This window comes from Dipodomys merriami, unplaced genomic scaffold (genome assembly GCF_024711535.1).
Source record: "Dipodomys merriami isolate MVZ:Mamm:240054 unplaced genomic scaffold, mDipMer1.0.p SCAF_17, whole genome shotgun sequence".
Classification (NCBI taxonomy): Eukaryota; Metazoa; Chordata; class Mammalia; order Rodentia; family Heteromyidae; genus Dipodomys; species Dipodomys merriami.
This window is the reverse complement of record NW_027203048.1, coordinates 11558955-11576018: the sequence shown is the minus strand read 5'-3', so window position 1 is coordinate 11576018 and position 17064 is coordinate 11558955. Positions and strand designations below refer to the sequence as shown.

At 47.0% G+C, this 17064-nt stretch overlaps 1 protein-coding gene across 1 annotated transcript in view; it reads left to right on the top strand.

The window, feature by feature from the left end:
* Positions 1 to 17064, top strand: part of Alk (ALK receptor tyrosine kinase) — a 713950-nt gene that overhangs the window by 651085 nt on the left and 45801 nt on the right. The window contains exons 12-13 of the mRNA XM_070025303.1: positions 3154 to 3316; positions 12531 to 12681. Of these exons, the coding sequence (XP_069881404.1) occupies positions 3154 to 3316; positions 12531 to 12681 (314 nt within the window). The remainder of the gene's footprint in view (positions 1 to 3153; positions 3317 to 12530; positions 12682 to 17064) is intronic.

Below are 17064 nucleotides of genomic sequence, written 5' to 3'. Positions count from 1 at the left end.
GAGCAATGTCAGTTAATCTAGGCTAAAGTTGGAAATGGGTCTCCTTGTAGGTGAGAGGCTGCAGCAGGATGCCAAGCCTTTACCCATCTCCTTCAGCAGAAAAAAAAAAAATACACAGGTGTTATCTTTGCAGGATCTGTCTCCAGGTTGAGGATGCTCCAAATCCAGGCTGCTCGGTACAGGCACAGACTGTCTGCATAATGGATTCCAGGCTAGAGAGAATGAGAGAGGGGGATTTCTCAGCTCACTTTCTGGGATTTTTCTCTTCTTCCCCACCACCCCCCTCTCCCCCCAAGCCTTATCCCCAATTTACAGAGTTCAAACTCTTAGCTGCTGCTATCTGGGATTCAGTCACTGAAACTACCTGGCTACATTTCTTGTTGTCAGAGACAACACTGATCTTAGATGCAATTCACAGTTTTGGAGTCTGGGAGCCTCCTGGTGACCTTTGACACCCCCTTTGCTTCTTTTAACATGCCAGTGAGCTTTATCAAAGCCTTAGAGTGCCTCACTGATCAAACTTTCCCTAAACTCAGGGGTTTGAAGCCTATGATCTTTCCACTACACCCTTGGGGTTCAGATCAACACAGATAATTTAGACTCAGGAGCAGGTAAGGGCAACTGGCTGACACCTTTAGTAAAGGAAGACCTTACAATGAACAGAGTTACCCACTTCATCACACAAATGGATAGAAAGCAATTCGTGAACTGTTCATACCACAAGTGAATAGACTTCTTGCCCTTGAAATGATCTTCAGAAAACAAATAGGAATGGATATCTTCATGAGAACAATATGCAGCATGCTACTCAGTGTGGAGGGTCTGTGGGCATTGACTCTATTAGGACTATTCATCTCCTGACCTTAGGTCCAGTCACAAAAGCTCACCACAGCCAACCTTGTTTTCAGCTTACCAGTCACACCCAGCATACTCTTAATGGGATTGCTTGCAATTGACAAGGCACGTTAATCTCTATTTGCCTTGTTACATTAGTTCAAGGTCTTCATGAAATGTTCACTTTCATGTTTTGGTGAGCAAAGCTTTGTACACTCAAATTAATTTTCCTGTCCATTTTTCTATTTGATAAATGAGTTTTCCATCATTTTTCACTTGACTTCATCTCTCTTTAAAGTGAAGTAATTTTGGCAGTCTGATAATAGGCTTTTTTAAAATTTTAAGTAAAAGTAATTTATCAAAAACACATTCTTTAGGTTTTTGTAAGCTGTAAAAGAAAACAATTAGAATTGTGGTCAACAAGAGATTTGAGGGTTCCTTCAGGTCTAGACTGGCTGAGAGATAAAATCTGCAAGGAGATATCTGGAGAGAGGAGAATAGAATAATGAAGAAGGGTTTGTCTCTGGTAGCACCCACAGAAAGCCACCCAAGGACATTGGACAAGCATGGGGCACAGTAGAAAGTGGTTAAACATTTGGGGAAAAGAGGGAGAAAATGACAGATCTGTTTTCCATTTTTGATAATCTGTGCTGAACAGCAAGCCTTAACAGTACTCTGCATTTCTAAGCCCAACTCAATTGTAATAAGAAATCTGAGTCCTGCCCTGTCAAACATCTGCTCCTGAGCTTCTAATAGACACATCAATGGCCAGGAAGTATGAGGTTTAGGACGCCCACCTTCCTGAGTCCCTAAACCAATGGTGGGGATGTGCAACTGACATTGACAGTATGTCCAATTTACTTTTCCATCCTTGGCAAGCTACAAGGTTCCTATATGGAGAGGCCAAACCTGTGGAAGTCAGTTATACACGATCACAGTAGCTCAGATCAAGCACCTGTGATTTACCTGGGACTCTGCTGGTAAGATCAAAAGAATACTCAGGGAAACCATATAACCTATGTTTCTTTGGGTCTGGCTTACTTCACTGAATATAATTTTTCCAAGTCTTTCCATTTCCCTACAAATGGTGTGATATCATTTTTCCTAATGAAAGCATAGAATTCCATTGTGTGTATATACCACATTTTTCTTGATCTGTTCCTCCACTGAGGAGCATCTAGGTTGATTCTGTGTCTTGGCTATGGTAAATAATGCTACAACGAACATGGTTGTGCTGGCAGCTTTAGTGTGGCCTTGTTTGTGGTCTATTGAATAAATGCCCAGGAGTGGAATTGCTGGGTCATAGGGAAACTCTATGTTTCGTCTTTTGAGGAACCTCCATACTGCTTTCCAGAGTGGTTGAGCGAGTTTACATTTCCACCAGCAGTGTAGTAGCATGGTTTCCCTCATTTGTTGTAACTAGATTGTGCCTCTAAATCTACAAGAAAACACATTGGATGGTAAAAGATAAAAAGTTACACTTGGACATGATAAATTATATGTAACTCTAAGCATTCATTCAATCAGACTAAAGGAGAATATTCTTAGGAGAAGATCACAGAGCCTCAATAGCTATGTGTATATGATCATATATTTATCAAAATAAACTCCAAGAAATGGGAACAAGAATTTTTTTGTTACTTTGCTTTCTTCTCTCTCTCTCCTTTGTAACTGTTTTTGCTGTACCTTTTGTCTGGTATGTAAGTTTTATCTGTTTGGGGGAGAGGAAGAGGGAGCACAGAAATTATGGGACAAAGGATGAGCAAATGCAGCAGTGATTCTCACTAGACATTTTGTTGAAAATGAACTATATAACTTGTAGGGGAAGGAGGTCAGGAAGGAAAAACTGGGAGAAAATGAGGGAAGAGATGAAACTGTTCAAAAAGGAATGTACTCATTACCTGACTTATGTAACTGTTACCCCTCTGTGCATCACCTTTACAATTAAGGGGGGAAAAAAGAATACTAAGACACTATTCATGCTCCCGTCATCTGAAAGGAGACATTGCTCCCTTCTGGAAGCTCAGATGGTTGGTTCTGTTCCCTTTGGTTTCTCTCAGAAGCTGGAAGCTTTTTAAGGCCAGAGTCCAAGTCTGCTCCATGTTGGTCTCTCCCTGGCATCTGACCCAGGGTGAGGCACATAGCAAGCTCTGCATAGAAGTTTCCAGTCTGAATGGTTAGTCAGGGTTTCATGACCTGACCTTAGTGCCATATTGGAACATACGTTTGAGCCCAGGGATCATGCAGCCCCAGGAGGAGGTCCTGGGAGGAGGAAGGACCAGGATGAGGAAGTGACTGCCTCTCTTTTTTGTGCTACAGTGCATTGGCTGTTCACCACTTGTGGTGCCAGCGGACCCCACGGCCCCACACAGGCCCAGTGCAACAATGCCTACCAGAACTCCAACCTGAGTGTGGTTGTTGGGAGTGAAGGGCCCTTGAAGGGCATTCAGATCTGGAAGGTGCCAGCTACTGATACCTACAGGTGCGTATTTGGGGGACACACACCATCCTGAAAGGGTCTGAGCTATGAGTGCATATGCCCCAGAACACCTGAGCATACCAAGAGCCCAGGGCCCCAGATCTGGGCCCCTTGTGGGGTATGAAGGCTGGAGATGAAATATGTCAACAATGAAAAAACGTGTCCTTTCTCCTCAAGAAGCTCACACACTGTAGAGACAATATACATGCATGAGCTCCACTCTGATTTATTACTAATAATTGGAATTATGGTGGACCATTCTTTGTTTTTTTGGGGGGGGAGGGGTCCGGTCGTGGGGCTGGAACTCTGAGCCTGGGCGCTGTCCCTCAGCTCTTCAGCTCAAGGCTAGTGCTCTACCACTTGAGCCACAGCACCACTTCCGGCTTTTTTTCTTTTTGCTTATGTGGTGCTGAGAAATCGAACCCAGGGCCTCAGGCATGCAAGGCAAGCACTCTACCACTGAGCCACCTTCCCAGCCCCACGGACCATTATTTGAAGAGTATTAATGCTCTGCTCATGAGACCCTGTATGTAAAAAATGCTTGGAAAACTAAAGATCCCACAATACACATGAAAGCTAATGTTCTCATTTCCCAGCCCTCCACTGTTCATTCCTCTTACATCCTTATCCTCACCTTCAGCCCCAGGTGGAGGCCTAGCTCCACAGTGCCACCTGGAGGCCATGATATTAAACAAAGATAATGGTGGAAGGCTGGCCAAGACCAGGATTCAAGATTTGAGTGAGATCTGAGAATTTGAATTTCTAGTAGGTCTCCAGGTGATCCTACTAAATGATACAGCCTTGAAGACCCTGTGAGTTGCATAAGACCAGAGCTTAACAGGCTTATGTGGTTCTCAGTGAGTTCTATAATGTAGGCAAGGCTGGGACTGCAGGCCATATTTAACAAATAAGGAAGCCTTTTATGGAAGACTGAGCTGCCATTCAGAACCAGCCTCCAACCCTACACATCTAAGGTGCGGCAAGTCCTTCACCCAGTACTGGATACACCAAGCACTGCTGATGCAAACACACTTCCCCAGTAGCTAAAAACAGTGAGATTGAGATCCTGTCCCCTCCACCTCTTTAGCCCCCCTCCACCTCTCTCCCCTAAGGAAAGAGACTTCTCAGGTTACATCTGTTTTTCCTTTACCATATCCTGTGATAGTCCTATCCCTCTGGCAGATGTGTTCCTGGACAGCCCTAAGTGCTTTGAAATGACATTCTGCACGGGAACGTGATAACAAGGTTTGGTTACAATCAGATTAGCTGCTCCAAGTCCCCTTCCCCTCCCCAAGTCATCCCTGCCCTGATACATCAAGCAAGCCAGACCCCACTTCCTACCAGTGGAATCCCTGGGAGTCCGTGTGAGAAAGGAAAGGATTCCTGGGAAATAGGGACTGAAAGCTAGATAAAGACCACCAGGGTTTCTCCTGCTTCAGTAGTAAGGCGAGTGGCATTGTTAGGGTTCCTGCTATGCCCATGTGTTCATATAGAGAAACTTAGCCATAGATCTAGGGCCACCCAATGAGTGACAGAGGTGTGATTTTTAGAGCTCAGAGTCTGCGCTCGTGAAAGGAACGCCTACATCTGGATTCTGGAGGAGGCATGCGGACGGCAGGGGATGGGGGTGGGCATAGGAACTTTCCACCATCCCTGTCCTTCCATGAGAGCCTAGAAAGCCAGGCCCAACCACCTGAGGCGCCACGCATACACAAATGCAATATAAAGAAGAAAGAGAGGAGCTGTGAGGGGGCAGGAACTGCCATAGTAAGCCTCCTGCAGCCCCTGTAACCCTGCACTGGTCAGGTCTCCCTACTGCTTCTCCTACAAAGGTTCATAGTCAAAAGATGCATTGCATGGGGGTCCTTTGGTCCTATGTTCCCCCATGTCAGGCCCACTTCCAAATCTATAGATTTAACTTCCTATCTGAATGAGGCAGGAAGAAGGTGGAGGGGGAGAAGGGTTCCTCCACCCTGATTGTGATCGTGACGTACAATCACCTAGCACAATCCCTGCACATAATGGTAGGCAGAGAAAGCATTTCCAGGAACCAAGCAATCCCCACATCCAGTAGTTCCTGACTTTTCTGTTTCTCATATCTTTAACTCCTTCAGATAGGCCCTGAGCTTTGAGAGAGTTGGCCTGCCAGACAAATTATACTTATTAAATAATAATTCATTTATTTTCCCATTTATCATTAATCATGGTCAGATCGAAGTCTAGTCAGGTTTCTCATTTGCATGAAGTACCACTGTATTGCCACTCGGCACTGACTAGCCCAGCTAGAATTAGAGAACTGTCTCCATCAATTTCTGTGAAGCCCTGAGGCTGTTTGATAGCCCCTAGCATCATCAGGTGGTTTCCTTGTTAGAAATACATACTAGGAGCATTTGTGCTATTGAAGCAGGACATGTTGACATACTCAAATTAATAAAGGAAACACTGTGATCTGGCCCAGGATAGACCCATATCAATATGAGAGAAGCAAATGAAAGCACATTGAGCTTGAGTTTTTATCATTGTTGAACACGTGTTTTGGGGGCATAGGCAATCCTTATGTTTTAACCAAAGATATTCTTGACCTTTGGTACTGTTGCTGTTGCTGGTGACAATTACTTAGTAGACACACACACACACACACACACACACACACACACACACACACACACACACATCAGATAGTAAATGATTTTAGACTCTATCAGAAGGTCATCAAATCAAATTACCCACCTTGGGAAGTCAGAGCCCTTTCCTGGAAAACTTTTTCTCCTTGGTAATTATTATGATGAAGTAAGTGCAATTCGTCAACTGAGAAAACATAGAACAAGACAGAGAAAGTGAGAAAAAAAAGATCCTTCAAAACTTGCCTTGCCAAATCCATCTCTTTGGAAGTGTGGCACTCAACTGGTGCTGCCTGGGCCGGGAACCTGTGCTAGGAGGTCAAGGACATGAAGGAAGGGTGCTAACAGCAAGCACTACAGACCGTGTACCAAGCTGGGTGTCGATTCCTCTTCCTTGGGGCTTCCTCAGGATGAATACAGTTGAAAGCAACCTTAATTGGGACTTTATCCAGGGCCCATCTCCCCGCCCTCCTACCGGCTTTGCTCACAGCCTGGGGAACAGGAGACAGCAAGCTAGTATAATCCTTGGGTCCCTATCTCTTCTCTGTCCTGCTTTCTCTGCCCTAGATTGGCTTCTTTCTCTGTCCAAACAGTAAGAGGCAGTGCAGTCTTCAAAGTTCTTGTGCCTAGACTTGTTTCCTCCTGCTTTGCCTGTCTCAGGGAGCATGGTTAGCACCTCAGAGGATGCTGAGCATGACATCCAGCACACAAAAGCGTGTGAGATGCAGGAGGCGCAGCCCTGGTGGGGAGGGGAGGGGGACATGGGGCAAGCATTTTCCTGTAATAGAGAAATAACTGAAATGGATGTTTGCACAAGGTGCTGAGCTATCAGAGGCCAGGGATAAGTGTTTCCCACAACCTGAGTTCATGCATGGCTTCCTCAAGGAAGATCCTAAGTTCAGTCAGAAGATGAGAAGAGCCCCCTCCAGAGAGGCAGGAGGAAGGGAGGGAAGGGAGCACAGAATGGAACAGCCCAGGTTTGGAGCACGGTTGGTCTGCAGAGCTGCAGGTGCTCAGGCTGGAGGCCACCCAGACCAAAGCCTCAGCAGCTCCCAAATGCCTTTAGCTCCCTCTGGTGTCAGGAGAGGGTGGGAGTGAGCTTCCTGCCTGCAGAAAGGGCAGTGGTTGTGGTCCAGGCATGCATCAGGGCAAAGGGCGGACCATGAGAAAGGAAACAAGGATGGGGAAGAGGAGAAAGGTGGAGGGAGGCCTGAGTGTGTGTGGGGGGGGAGGATTTGGAGACTGAGTGGATGCACTGGGGAGGGAGTACCCAGGGCAAAGCCCACATCCCTGGCTTGAGGACTAGAAACCCAGAACCGTGATTGACAGCTACTCTGCAAGAATGTGACTGGGCTGGAGAAGCAAGGTTGGGTAGCAGTGAGAGGGACTGGGGATGGTGGGAGGATTTGGAGCCTCTGCTCTATAGGACAATCATGTCTTCTAGAGTGTTCCCAATGAGTGGCTGCCATCGATGAGGGGATGGAAGGTCACTGGGAAAGAGATTTGTGCTAGATAGAGGTAGGGGAACCTCAGCCTCTTACTAAGTGGAAACAAATGAGGACAGAGCCAACTTGGAGACTGTAGGGAGGATTTAGGAAAAGTATGGGTAAGGTACCCCACACGAGGCTGACCTCACTCAGTAGATGTCAGCCTGCCTCCTTTCTTTGTGACTTCCCATACTTCTCTCCCCCTCCAGCCCTCCTCCCTACTTCCGTCCTCTTCCTGGCCCTCAGGGATCCCATATAAAAATATTCGTCAAAGGCAGCCATGGCTGCTGACAGCAGTTCTCACGGGGTTCATTCAGCTTTAGCCATTGTGCACAGGAGACCCCAGATCCCAGCTGGAGCCAGCTGACCTGCACCACAGCTGGTTCTGATGGTCTCCCTCAGTGACATTCATTTCCCACCTGGCTCCAGGGACTGGCACATGCAGCTGGATAAGTCGGCCCTGCCCACACACAGCCGTGGGGTCCCCACTGGGCCACTGTGCACTCAGCACTGAGCTGTGGGGGCCCTACTCTATGACAGGCACTGAGCCATGGGCTCTGACCATGTGGTGGGCACTGAGTAGGTGCTTCAGGACTTCACAGAGAGGGTTGAGGTGCCAGAGTTTCACAACCTCTAGACAAACCACAGGACAGGAAAGCTCAGTAACAGTGCACAATTCCAACTAAGTTCTAGACAATAGTAGAAGATAGATCCCAAGGCATGATCAGTTGCCTCAGTGATTGTAACAGATAGCCACCACTATAAAGGACACAGAGCCATGAAAACTGGAGACGCATGGGGAGGGGGGGAGTACAGGGTGAGCAGGTGAAGGTCAGTCCCCATGTGATCTTGAAAGCTGCCTACCCCCTCTCCAGCCTCTCCAAGTGCAGGATGGGGCACGGGGGGAGGGGAGGGAGGGGCTCACAGAGCAAACCCTGAGGTCCCTGCCAGCTCTGGAGCCATGCTTATGGCTCCATCAGTCAGGTGCTAAGGGAAAACGTGGATCCTGAGGCTCTCTTATGGCTGTAACAAGAATGGAAGTGGGTGGCCTCTACCAAGGAGTATCCACAATCAGCCCCTTCAACACTGGCCTTCGGGGTTGTCACCTGATTGCCCAAGTGACCCATTTGGATACGATGACCATCCTACTGATGATGTCTGGGTACACTCCCACACCTCCTGTGTTCTCCCAGTAACCCTGTAGGATCTCCTCTGACAAATGAGGAAAGCAACACCCCAGGAGGGAGGGGGAAGGTCTCACCAGGAGTTAGAGGCAGAGGCCAGAACTGGGTGTAGGTCTGCCAGACATCTGGAGGGTGGTGCAGGCAAGGAATATGTGCTTTGACAAAGTCTGGAGGTGGGGTGGGGGAAGATCCCTCTCTTTCCCCTCCCCCTAGCATCCCCTCCCCCGCACACGGACAGCACATTGCCAACAGGCTCCACACCAGCTGTGCTGTCATTTTGGGATCCAGCAGGCGGCCACTTTGATTTGCAGCTAATTCTTTACTTAAAAAAGATTCACAACTCAATTACATCAGGTAACAATAGCTCACAGTCAATAATACAAAATGCAAACCCAATAAACATCCATTCTGACCAGGGGACATGGATTTAGACAAGGGGAAAAACAAAAAAAAATTACAGCATCAACTCGTCGAGGGCAGTATCTTGTAATTTCCAGCAAATTGGAATCACTGCGAGTCATTTTCCCCCACTTGAGTGGCAGGTATATTAATTTCTTGTCATTTGTCAACCATCAAAAAGAAATTGTTTACAAGGATTGAGGAGTGAGTTTCAGAGGCTATTATTCCGGAGTAGATTTGTGTAATGTAGTTTGCAGGGTCTAGGGACTGAGAATTGCTGGTTCTAGCGACTCTGAATGCTGTGCAGAAGTGGCTCCTTGACCCCAAGTACCCATGGCCTTGCCCTGATCTGCCTCTTGCTGGCCTCTGCTTCATTCAGCCTCTCTGCCTCCCATATGCCACCCATGGAAGAAATGGACAGAAATGAGAAGACGACAGAAATGAGTCCTAATAGTGGCTAGTCCCTAGCTTTCCTCTAGACAGTGAATTATCTCTCTGATAGGCGCCTGTGTGTGTGTGTGTGTGTGTGTGTGTGTGTGTGTGTGTGTGTGTGTGTGTGTGTGTGTGTGTGTGTGTGTGTACCATGTTGGGGGTTGAACTCAGGGCCTGGGCACTGTCTCTAAGCTTCTTTTGCTCAAAGCTATCACTCTACCACTTCAGCCACATCTCCACTTCTAGATTTCTGATGGTTAATTTGATATAAGAGTTTCATGGACTTTCCTGCCTGGGTCTGAATCTCAATCCTCAGATCTCAGCATCCAGAGTATCTAGGATCACAGGTGTGAGCCACCAGCACCTAGTTGGCACCATTTTATTTAATGTTCACAGCTATTATTATTTCCCTTCTATAGAGAGAGAAGCAGGGACTCAAAGAGGGTCACCCAGCTAATAGATATGTTTCTTGACTCAGGGGCAAGGTCAAGGTCAGTGCCTGGAGGGAGGTGGAATGTAAGGGTCCAGCCAGCAACCAGGAAAGTAATTTCCAGTTGCCAACACCTAGTGGCAAAACTCTACTGTTGACTCTGGAATCCATAGATCTGAGCCCAGTCCAGAGCCCTTGGCTTCGCACCAGTTTGTAGTGTGTTCACATTCACCATGTTTCCTCACCAGTGAAGCAAAGGGTCCTTGTCCTCACTTTCTTCCATGGTAGCAGAAGCCAAAGGCACTCTGAGAGGTTAACCAAATTGCACAGCCAACAGTGGGGACTAAAACCAGTATGTAACTCAGCCCACCTTACCAGGTCAAGACCTAGACAGAGCTGGTGGTCAGATTTGGTTGAAAGAACAAGAGAAATCTGAAGACTCAAGGGGGAAGAAGGGAGTCAGGAACAAACAACGTCTAAAAGATAATCATTTGGCTAAATTTAAACACATGGAGCAGTTCAAAATTATTCATAATGTATGCAGATGAATGCAAATGACAGACAGCAATAAGCCAGGTAAAAGCTCCCTCTGCCATGCGCAGGAGTTTTCTGAGCATCCACAGCCCCGGAGTAAGCAGCACAGAGTTGGGGCCTGTGCACATTTCTGCCTTCAGCCTACACATTTTCTTGGAAGTCATATCCCCATGGCCACTGTCCCCTTCTCATTTCCCTTCCCTGAGTTAACTAAGTCTGCGTCCACATGACTTCTGCCCATAAGCCTTCCTTTTCCCGGCCTTCCCATGGCCCTTGCCACGCGTCCATGTCTACTGGATCTGGAGTGTTTGCTGAGGGTCGGGGGAGACTCAGGGTATACCCGCCTTTTCTCAAACCCCCTCTTGTGCATCCCTGTACACAGGAAAGGATGTGCCCTCCCAGGAAGAGAATGTGTGAGAGTGAACCACAGCTTAAGTGAGTTATTTAATGTCTCTGAGCCTCAGTCTCCTCATCTATCAAAAAAGATGGATAGCATCTACTATTTGTTTCTACCGTGTGTGTGTGTGTGTGTGTGTGTGTGTGTGTGTATGTGTGTGTGTGTGTGTGTGTGTGTGTGTCCCTATGCATGATGCCTGGCTCATTGAAGGATGCTCTGTCCTTAGCTCTTGGTCTCTTTCCCGACCCTCATGTTCCCCACTCCAACCAACTACAGTGATTGGACCCCCCCATAGAGTCCCACCTCTTCACTTCTGGTCACACAAGCCCTGACTCCTACCTATACCCCTGTTCTGCTTGTCTGAGAATCCTCCCAGATGTCAGTTCTGCTGTGAAGCCAACCTTAGCTCTCCATGCCAACACCGCTACCAATGGAGGCCTCTGGCACCTTCACAGTCCTCCAGCTTCCCCTGACCCCAAACACTTGATGACCTGGACATTTCACAAGGATTCACAGTGTCCTGGGGCTTTCAACCAGCTCATCTTAGAGGCCCAGCTCCCCTCCATGCTGCCTCCTTAATATAGCCATTCTTATGGTGGGATTTCCTTTTTGCATAATATGACCGTCTTCATTTCTTCACAAGACCTTTGAAGGGTCTGCAATCCAGCTCAGGTCTCTTCTTGTCCCATAGTCTCACACTGTTCCCAACATTCAAGAAGCTCTGATGAATCCGTGCCTGATACTGAGATTCTACCTTGGCCTTCCATGCTGTGCCTGGGGAGAGCCCCAGGAGGCGCTTTGCATGCTGGGAACCCAAGCATTCCCCAGAGCTGCACATCAGCCATCATGTATACATGGGAACAAAACTGTCTCTCATCCCTTCCTCCTCATAAAGGTCTTTGGATCTGAACACACAGGGACATGAACTTCCTCTGGAGCCCCTTTGCCTGGCAGCCGGTCTCTGGGGAGACATTTGTTAGCATTCATCAGCTGGTATACTAGCTGTTCTTAAGACAGGCTGCTCTTCTGACATAGTTCAGGAATTGAGCTCCATTTCCTCTCCTCTTTGCTCAACTCTTGTCTCAACAATTTAAGCAGCAGCAGATATAGCCCCACCTCCCCACCCTCTGTTTTTATTTTCATTGTGATTGGTTGTTTGCTGTCTGTACACAGATTGCTCCAGAAGGAGTTGCTGGTGGGTGGGAGCAAACAATGTGGTGCTCATAAACATGTTCTCCTCTATCACTGGGTGTTGACACTCCTTGTTTCCAGACCCCAGGGGGAGACCTTAAATCCATGTATCAAATCAGTGGCCACTCCCACCACCATTCCTCAGACTTCTCACAAGGAATCCTAGCACCTGCTGTGCCACAGCCACAATGCTTAAGACACGTCGGAATTCCTTCAGTTTCTCTAACACTTGTGGAATAGGATGTGAGTTCTCTTAGTTTCTTCATGATACAGAAAAAAGGAAGAGAGAGGTTAAGTTACTACTCTAAAGTCACGTGAGTCTTTTGGTCTTAGACAGGGAAATTCACAATGGATTCTGGGTGCTTGGGAAACCATGGCCCCAGTCACCAGGCTGATGTGAGTCAGAGCTCACAGACACAGTGATGATGTGCTTGTCTGTCCCCGCCTCTCACACACCCCCTCCCCCACCCAAGCTACTGGGTTGACAGGAGGGGTCCATCTTCTTCCTGTACTGGGACTCAGTGAACTATGTTCTGTTGCAGCATCTCGGGCTACGGAGCTGCCGGTGGGAAAGGCGGGAAGAACACCATGATGAGGTCCCACGGCGTGTCTGTGCTGGGCATCTTCAACCTGGAGAAGGATGACACACTGTACATCCTGGTTGGACAGCAAGGGGAGGATGCCTGCCCCAGTGTAAGTGACCAGGGCAGTTCCCAGAGTCCCCTGCACTCACCTCCGAGGGAACCAACGCCTGCTGCATCCCTGCTGGGAGCTCACAGTCAGGGGGAGCAAATTGCAACCCTCATTCTACCAGGATGCCCTTCTTTTGCAGGGCCAAAATATACATGAGACTGTAGGCAATGTCTGGGTTTAGAGTTTTATATCGCCACAGGTGCCAAGGCCAAATCACAGGTTTGATGAATTGACTTTAAAAAGTCAGGGGATGCTGAGCACTGGTAGCTCACTCCTGTCATCTTAGCTACTCAGGAAGCTGAGAGCCGAGGATTACAGTTCAAAGCCAGCCAGGACAGGAAAGTCTATGTGACTCTTATCCTCAATTAACCACCAAAAAGCTGCAAGTGGAGCTTGGCTTAAGTGGTAGAGCACTCCCCGTAAGCAAAAAAGCTCAGGGACAGTGCCTAGGCCCTGAGTTCAAGCTCCAGTACCAGCACACACACACACACAAACACACACACAAAAAGAAAATCTAAAGGGCTGACTCCTATCTGAATGACTCCTATCTGACTCCTATCTGTGATTACTCTTCTTCATGGAAATGTGAGTTAGAGCTGTCTTCCTAAACTTGCTTGCTAGTACACTGTCATCTTTAATCATATTATTATAAATATGGGGGGAGGAGAGTAAGTCACTTTGCATTAAGCTCAAGATCTCAGACTCCAGGTTATATTTAGGTATACATGCATGCACAGAAATAAGTTCAGAAAGGTAGAGTTCACAGGGGTTACTTCTGGGAAGGGGACTAAATTGGGTAAATTTAATCAAGAATGTATGACACCAGTACAAAAAGAATATGTTGACATTTTTTTTTTTTTTTTGGTCCATTGTGTGGCCTGAACTCTGGGCCTGGGCGCTGTCCCTCAGCTCTTCAGCTCAAGGCGAGCACTCTACCACTTGAGCCACAGTGCCACTTCTGGCTTTTTTTTTCTTTTTGCTTATGTGGTGCTGAGGAATCGAACCCAGGGCTTCATGCATGCAAGGCAAGTGCTCTACCACTGAGCCACCTTCCCAGCCCTATGTTGACATTTATTATTTGTGTGACTAAACATAAAAAGCACAGACTGGGAGCCAGAATACCTTATAGCCCAATTCCTCTCTTTCACAAATGAGGAAAACGGAGACCACAGAGGAGTAGGAATTTGTCCAAACCACTTACAGCATGTCCCAGAGCTCTGGGCTTCTGATTTTGCTGTGCCTTACACTTGCTCCAGCCTCAGTTTCTATGGCCCCTTTTCCCATCTCTATTTACAATGCATCGCCAGAAGTCTCTGCAATCCCAGAGACAGCCTCTGATTGTGTTTCTGATCCCACCAGGATTTCTAGAGCTGTCAAAAAGAGCAAACTCCAGCAGCAGGATCTGAGAAAGCCCAGAGTGGTCTAAAATACCCAGGAGAATGGAGCAGTGAGGACTTCAGCAGCAGCAGCTGTACAAACCCCTGGCACTTCCATTGTGCCTTCCTTTGCCTGCGTTGGAGGCATCAGGATGCTGGCTGTGTTGCCTGGGCCTAGCAGGAACTCAGCACCCTATAGGGCACAAGTCCTTGCTTGGGCAGGGCCAAAGGTCAGCACAAAAAGAAGGCTGGGGCAGGGAGTTACCATCCAATGCCCCAGGAACTGACCCAACATCCTAGGAGGGCAGATTAGACACCAAGAAAGCAGTTCAGCTCCACAAAATAAACTCAGAACTCTTTAACTCCCAACCTGTAGGCTGGGAGCCCACAAAGCAGCAAGTACAGCCCAGCCCTCCTCCCCCAGCCACCCACCTCTGCTGTGAACACAAAGCCCAAGGACTGAGCTTGACAGGCACAACCTTCTACTTAAGGAATAACGCCACTCCAACTTTTATTTAGCAACTATAATCAGGACTTTCCAACCTGTTATAATATATTAAGTCATTAAATTACAGGCCGCTGTAATTTTCACAGGAATTTATTGAGTGCTAATGTAATTCTTTCATCTAAGCAGAGAGATTGCATTGACTTCTACAAGGGACTTTTACTTGATTGGATTGTAATCAGTTATGTCTTTTCAAAGGACTGTGTCTTTTTTTTTAATTCAATTGTAATCTACTTGTTCCTCTGGTTTGCTGCACTTTATCATTTTTATTAATCAGCCTACTTCCTCTAAACTTTGTGAATGCACAAGAGTTCCCAAACAGGCAGGACACGATTCTCAGCCAGTGTCTGAAGACAGCTCCCTCTGCTGGTCGGGATGGACATAGCATGGACACATGGGAAGAGTCATCCCTTCTCCTAGATGTTTGGCAAGGAAGAAAAAACATCTTTAAGCACTAACTCCATTTCCAATTTTCTCTGGCCATCTCTGAGTACCTAGTACATGGAGTAGGCTCCAGGTGCTGGAAACTGCCCCCTTATACACACACCACAGAGAAAAAGAGAAAGAGAAAGAGAGGGTGAGAGAGAAAGAGAAAGAGCCTTGCTCAACCCTGTTCCTCCAGTTACTTCCAAACCTTATTTAGACCATGAGTTTAAATCAATAGAGATGTTGTTGGTATTTTTTGCATTATAGGCTATCTAACAAGTCTCCTTGTCCTTTACCTACTTAATGCCAGTACAGTCTCAAAAAATTACCATCAAAAATGCCTCCACAGACCTAGCAAGCACGAGGTTCCAAGTTCAATCTCTAATACTGCTAAAAAAGAAAAAGAAAAAGAAATGCCCCCTTTCCATTGTGTCCCCTAGGGGGCAGAAGCATCGATCTAAATTAAATCCTGTCACTACCATCACCTGCAAGGCAGATACCAGGAAAAGCCAGCCCATGAGTCAAATAGCTCTTGACTCATTCCAGTTTATTCAGTAAATAAGCATTGAGTACCTACGGTGGCCAGTCACTGTTGGAGGGACTTGGCATGTATTCAATGCTCAAAAGAGTTCTTTGCTCACAAAGAGGTTACATTCAAGCATGAGGTGGGAACTATCTGGGAAAAGGCCAAGACTACTCAGTGTGCATGTCTGTGTGATGGAATGAGGGAGCAAAAGGAAAGGTAGATAAGAGAGATCAGGGGTAATGAAGCTGAATCAGACCACTGGAACATATCCAGGCCACACTGGGGGATGTTGAGTTAAATAGTGATATAAAAGGCTCACTTTGACTGAGCTTTGACAAATAGACCAAACACACCACACACACACACACACACACACACACACACACACACACACACACACACACACACACACACCATGGATTCAAGAGCTGTTGCATTAATCTGGGCAACAGATGACAATGGCTTGGGCCAGGATGGTAACAATGTAGGCAGTGAATTCTGAGCATATTTTACTGAGTTATTGAGTTCTGAGCCTATTTTGAGTGAAACTTAAAAGGATCTCCTGCCCGATTTGATAAGATCTGAGAGATAGAAAGAGTCAAAGATGACTTCACGAGCTATGTCTGAACCCCTGGAAGAAGGGAGTGGCCATCCCGTTGGTTGGGGAACTCATTGGGGGTAAGGTCATACCAAGGTCAGACCTGCTGATTGTAAAAGTCTGTCAGATTCTGCCAAGTACAAATCTCATATAGACAACAGGAAACAGACCAGTCGCTAGAATTTTGGACAAAGATCTAGTGGACAAAGAAACAAGGGAGAAATCAGCATAGTGTTCAGACAGGATGAGATGGCCTTGGGTTTGAGGCAGATGGAGAAGAAGACTAAGGATAGAGTCTGGGGATCTCCAGCATTTAGAAGTCAAGAAAAAGAAGAAGAACCAGTAAGAGATCTGCAGAGGAGCTGAAAAGGTAGAAGGGTACTTACAAAAGTATGAAGACATGGGAGTTAGATGAAGAAGTGCATCAGAGCCAGGCACGGGAGACTAATGCCTGTAATCCTAGCTACTTAAGAGTATAACAGTTCAAGACTATCCCAGGCAAAAAGCTTGCCAGAGCCCATCATCTCAACCAATGAAACACTGGGGCAAAGTGATGTGTACCTATCATCACAGATGCAGAAGAAACATAAATAGGAGGATTGTGGTCCAGGTTCACATGGGGGAAAAAAAGTGAGACTCTGCCTGAAAATATGTAGAGTAAATGAGGCTAGAGGTATGGATCAAGTGGTAGAACACCTGCCTGGATAGCTCGAAGTCCTGAGTTTAAAATATTCTATGCACTCACCAGCACCAGATTGGTACTGCTGGCGGGTCAGCAAGATGCAGGCTGAGAATGCAACTGTTCCACAGGACCCTCTTCCTGCCCCTCCCAACTTAAAGAAAGGAATAGGGACAGGCCATTGGCATGGATCCCACCTAAGTTACATGCAAGACCATCCTCAAGCCCCACTACCCTCATCTTCCCACTCAAGCAGTCTCCAGAAGAGATGTG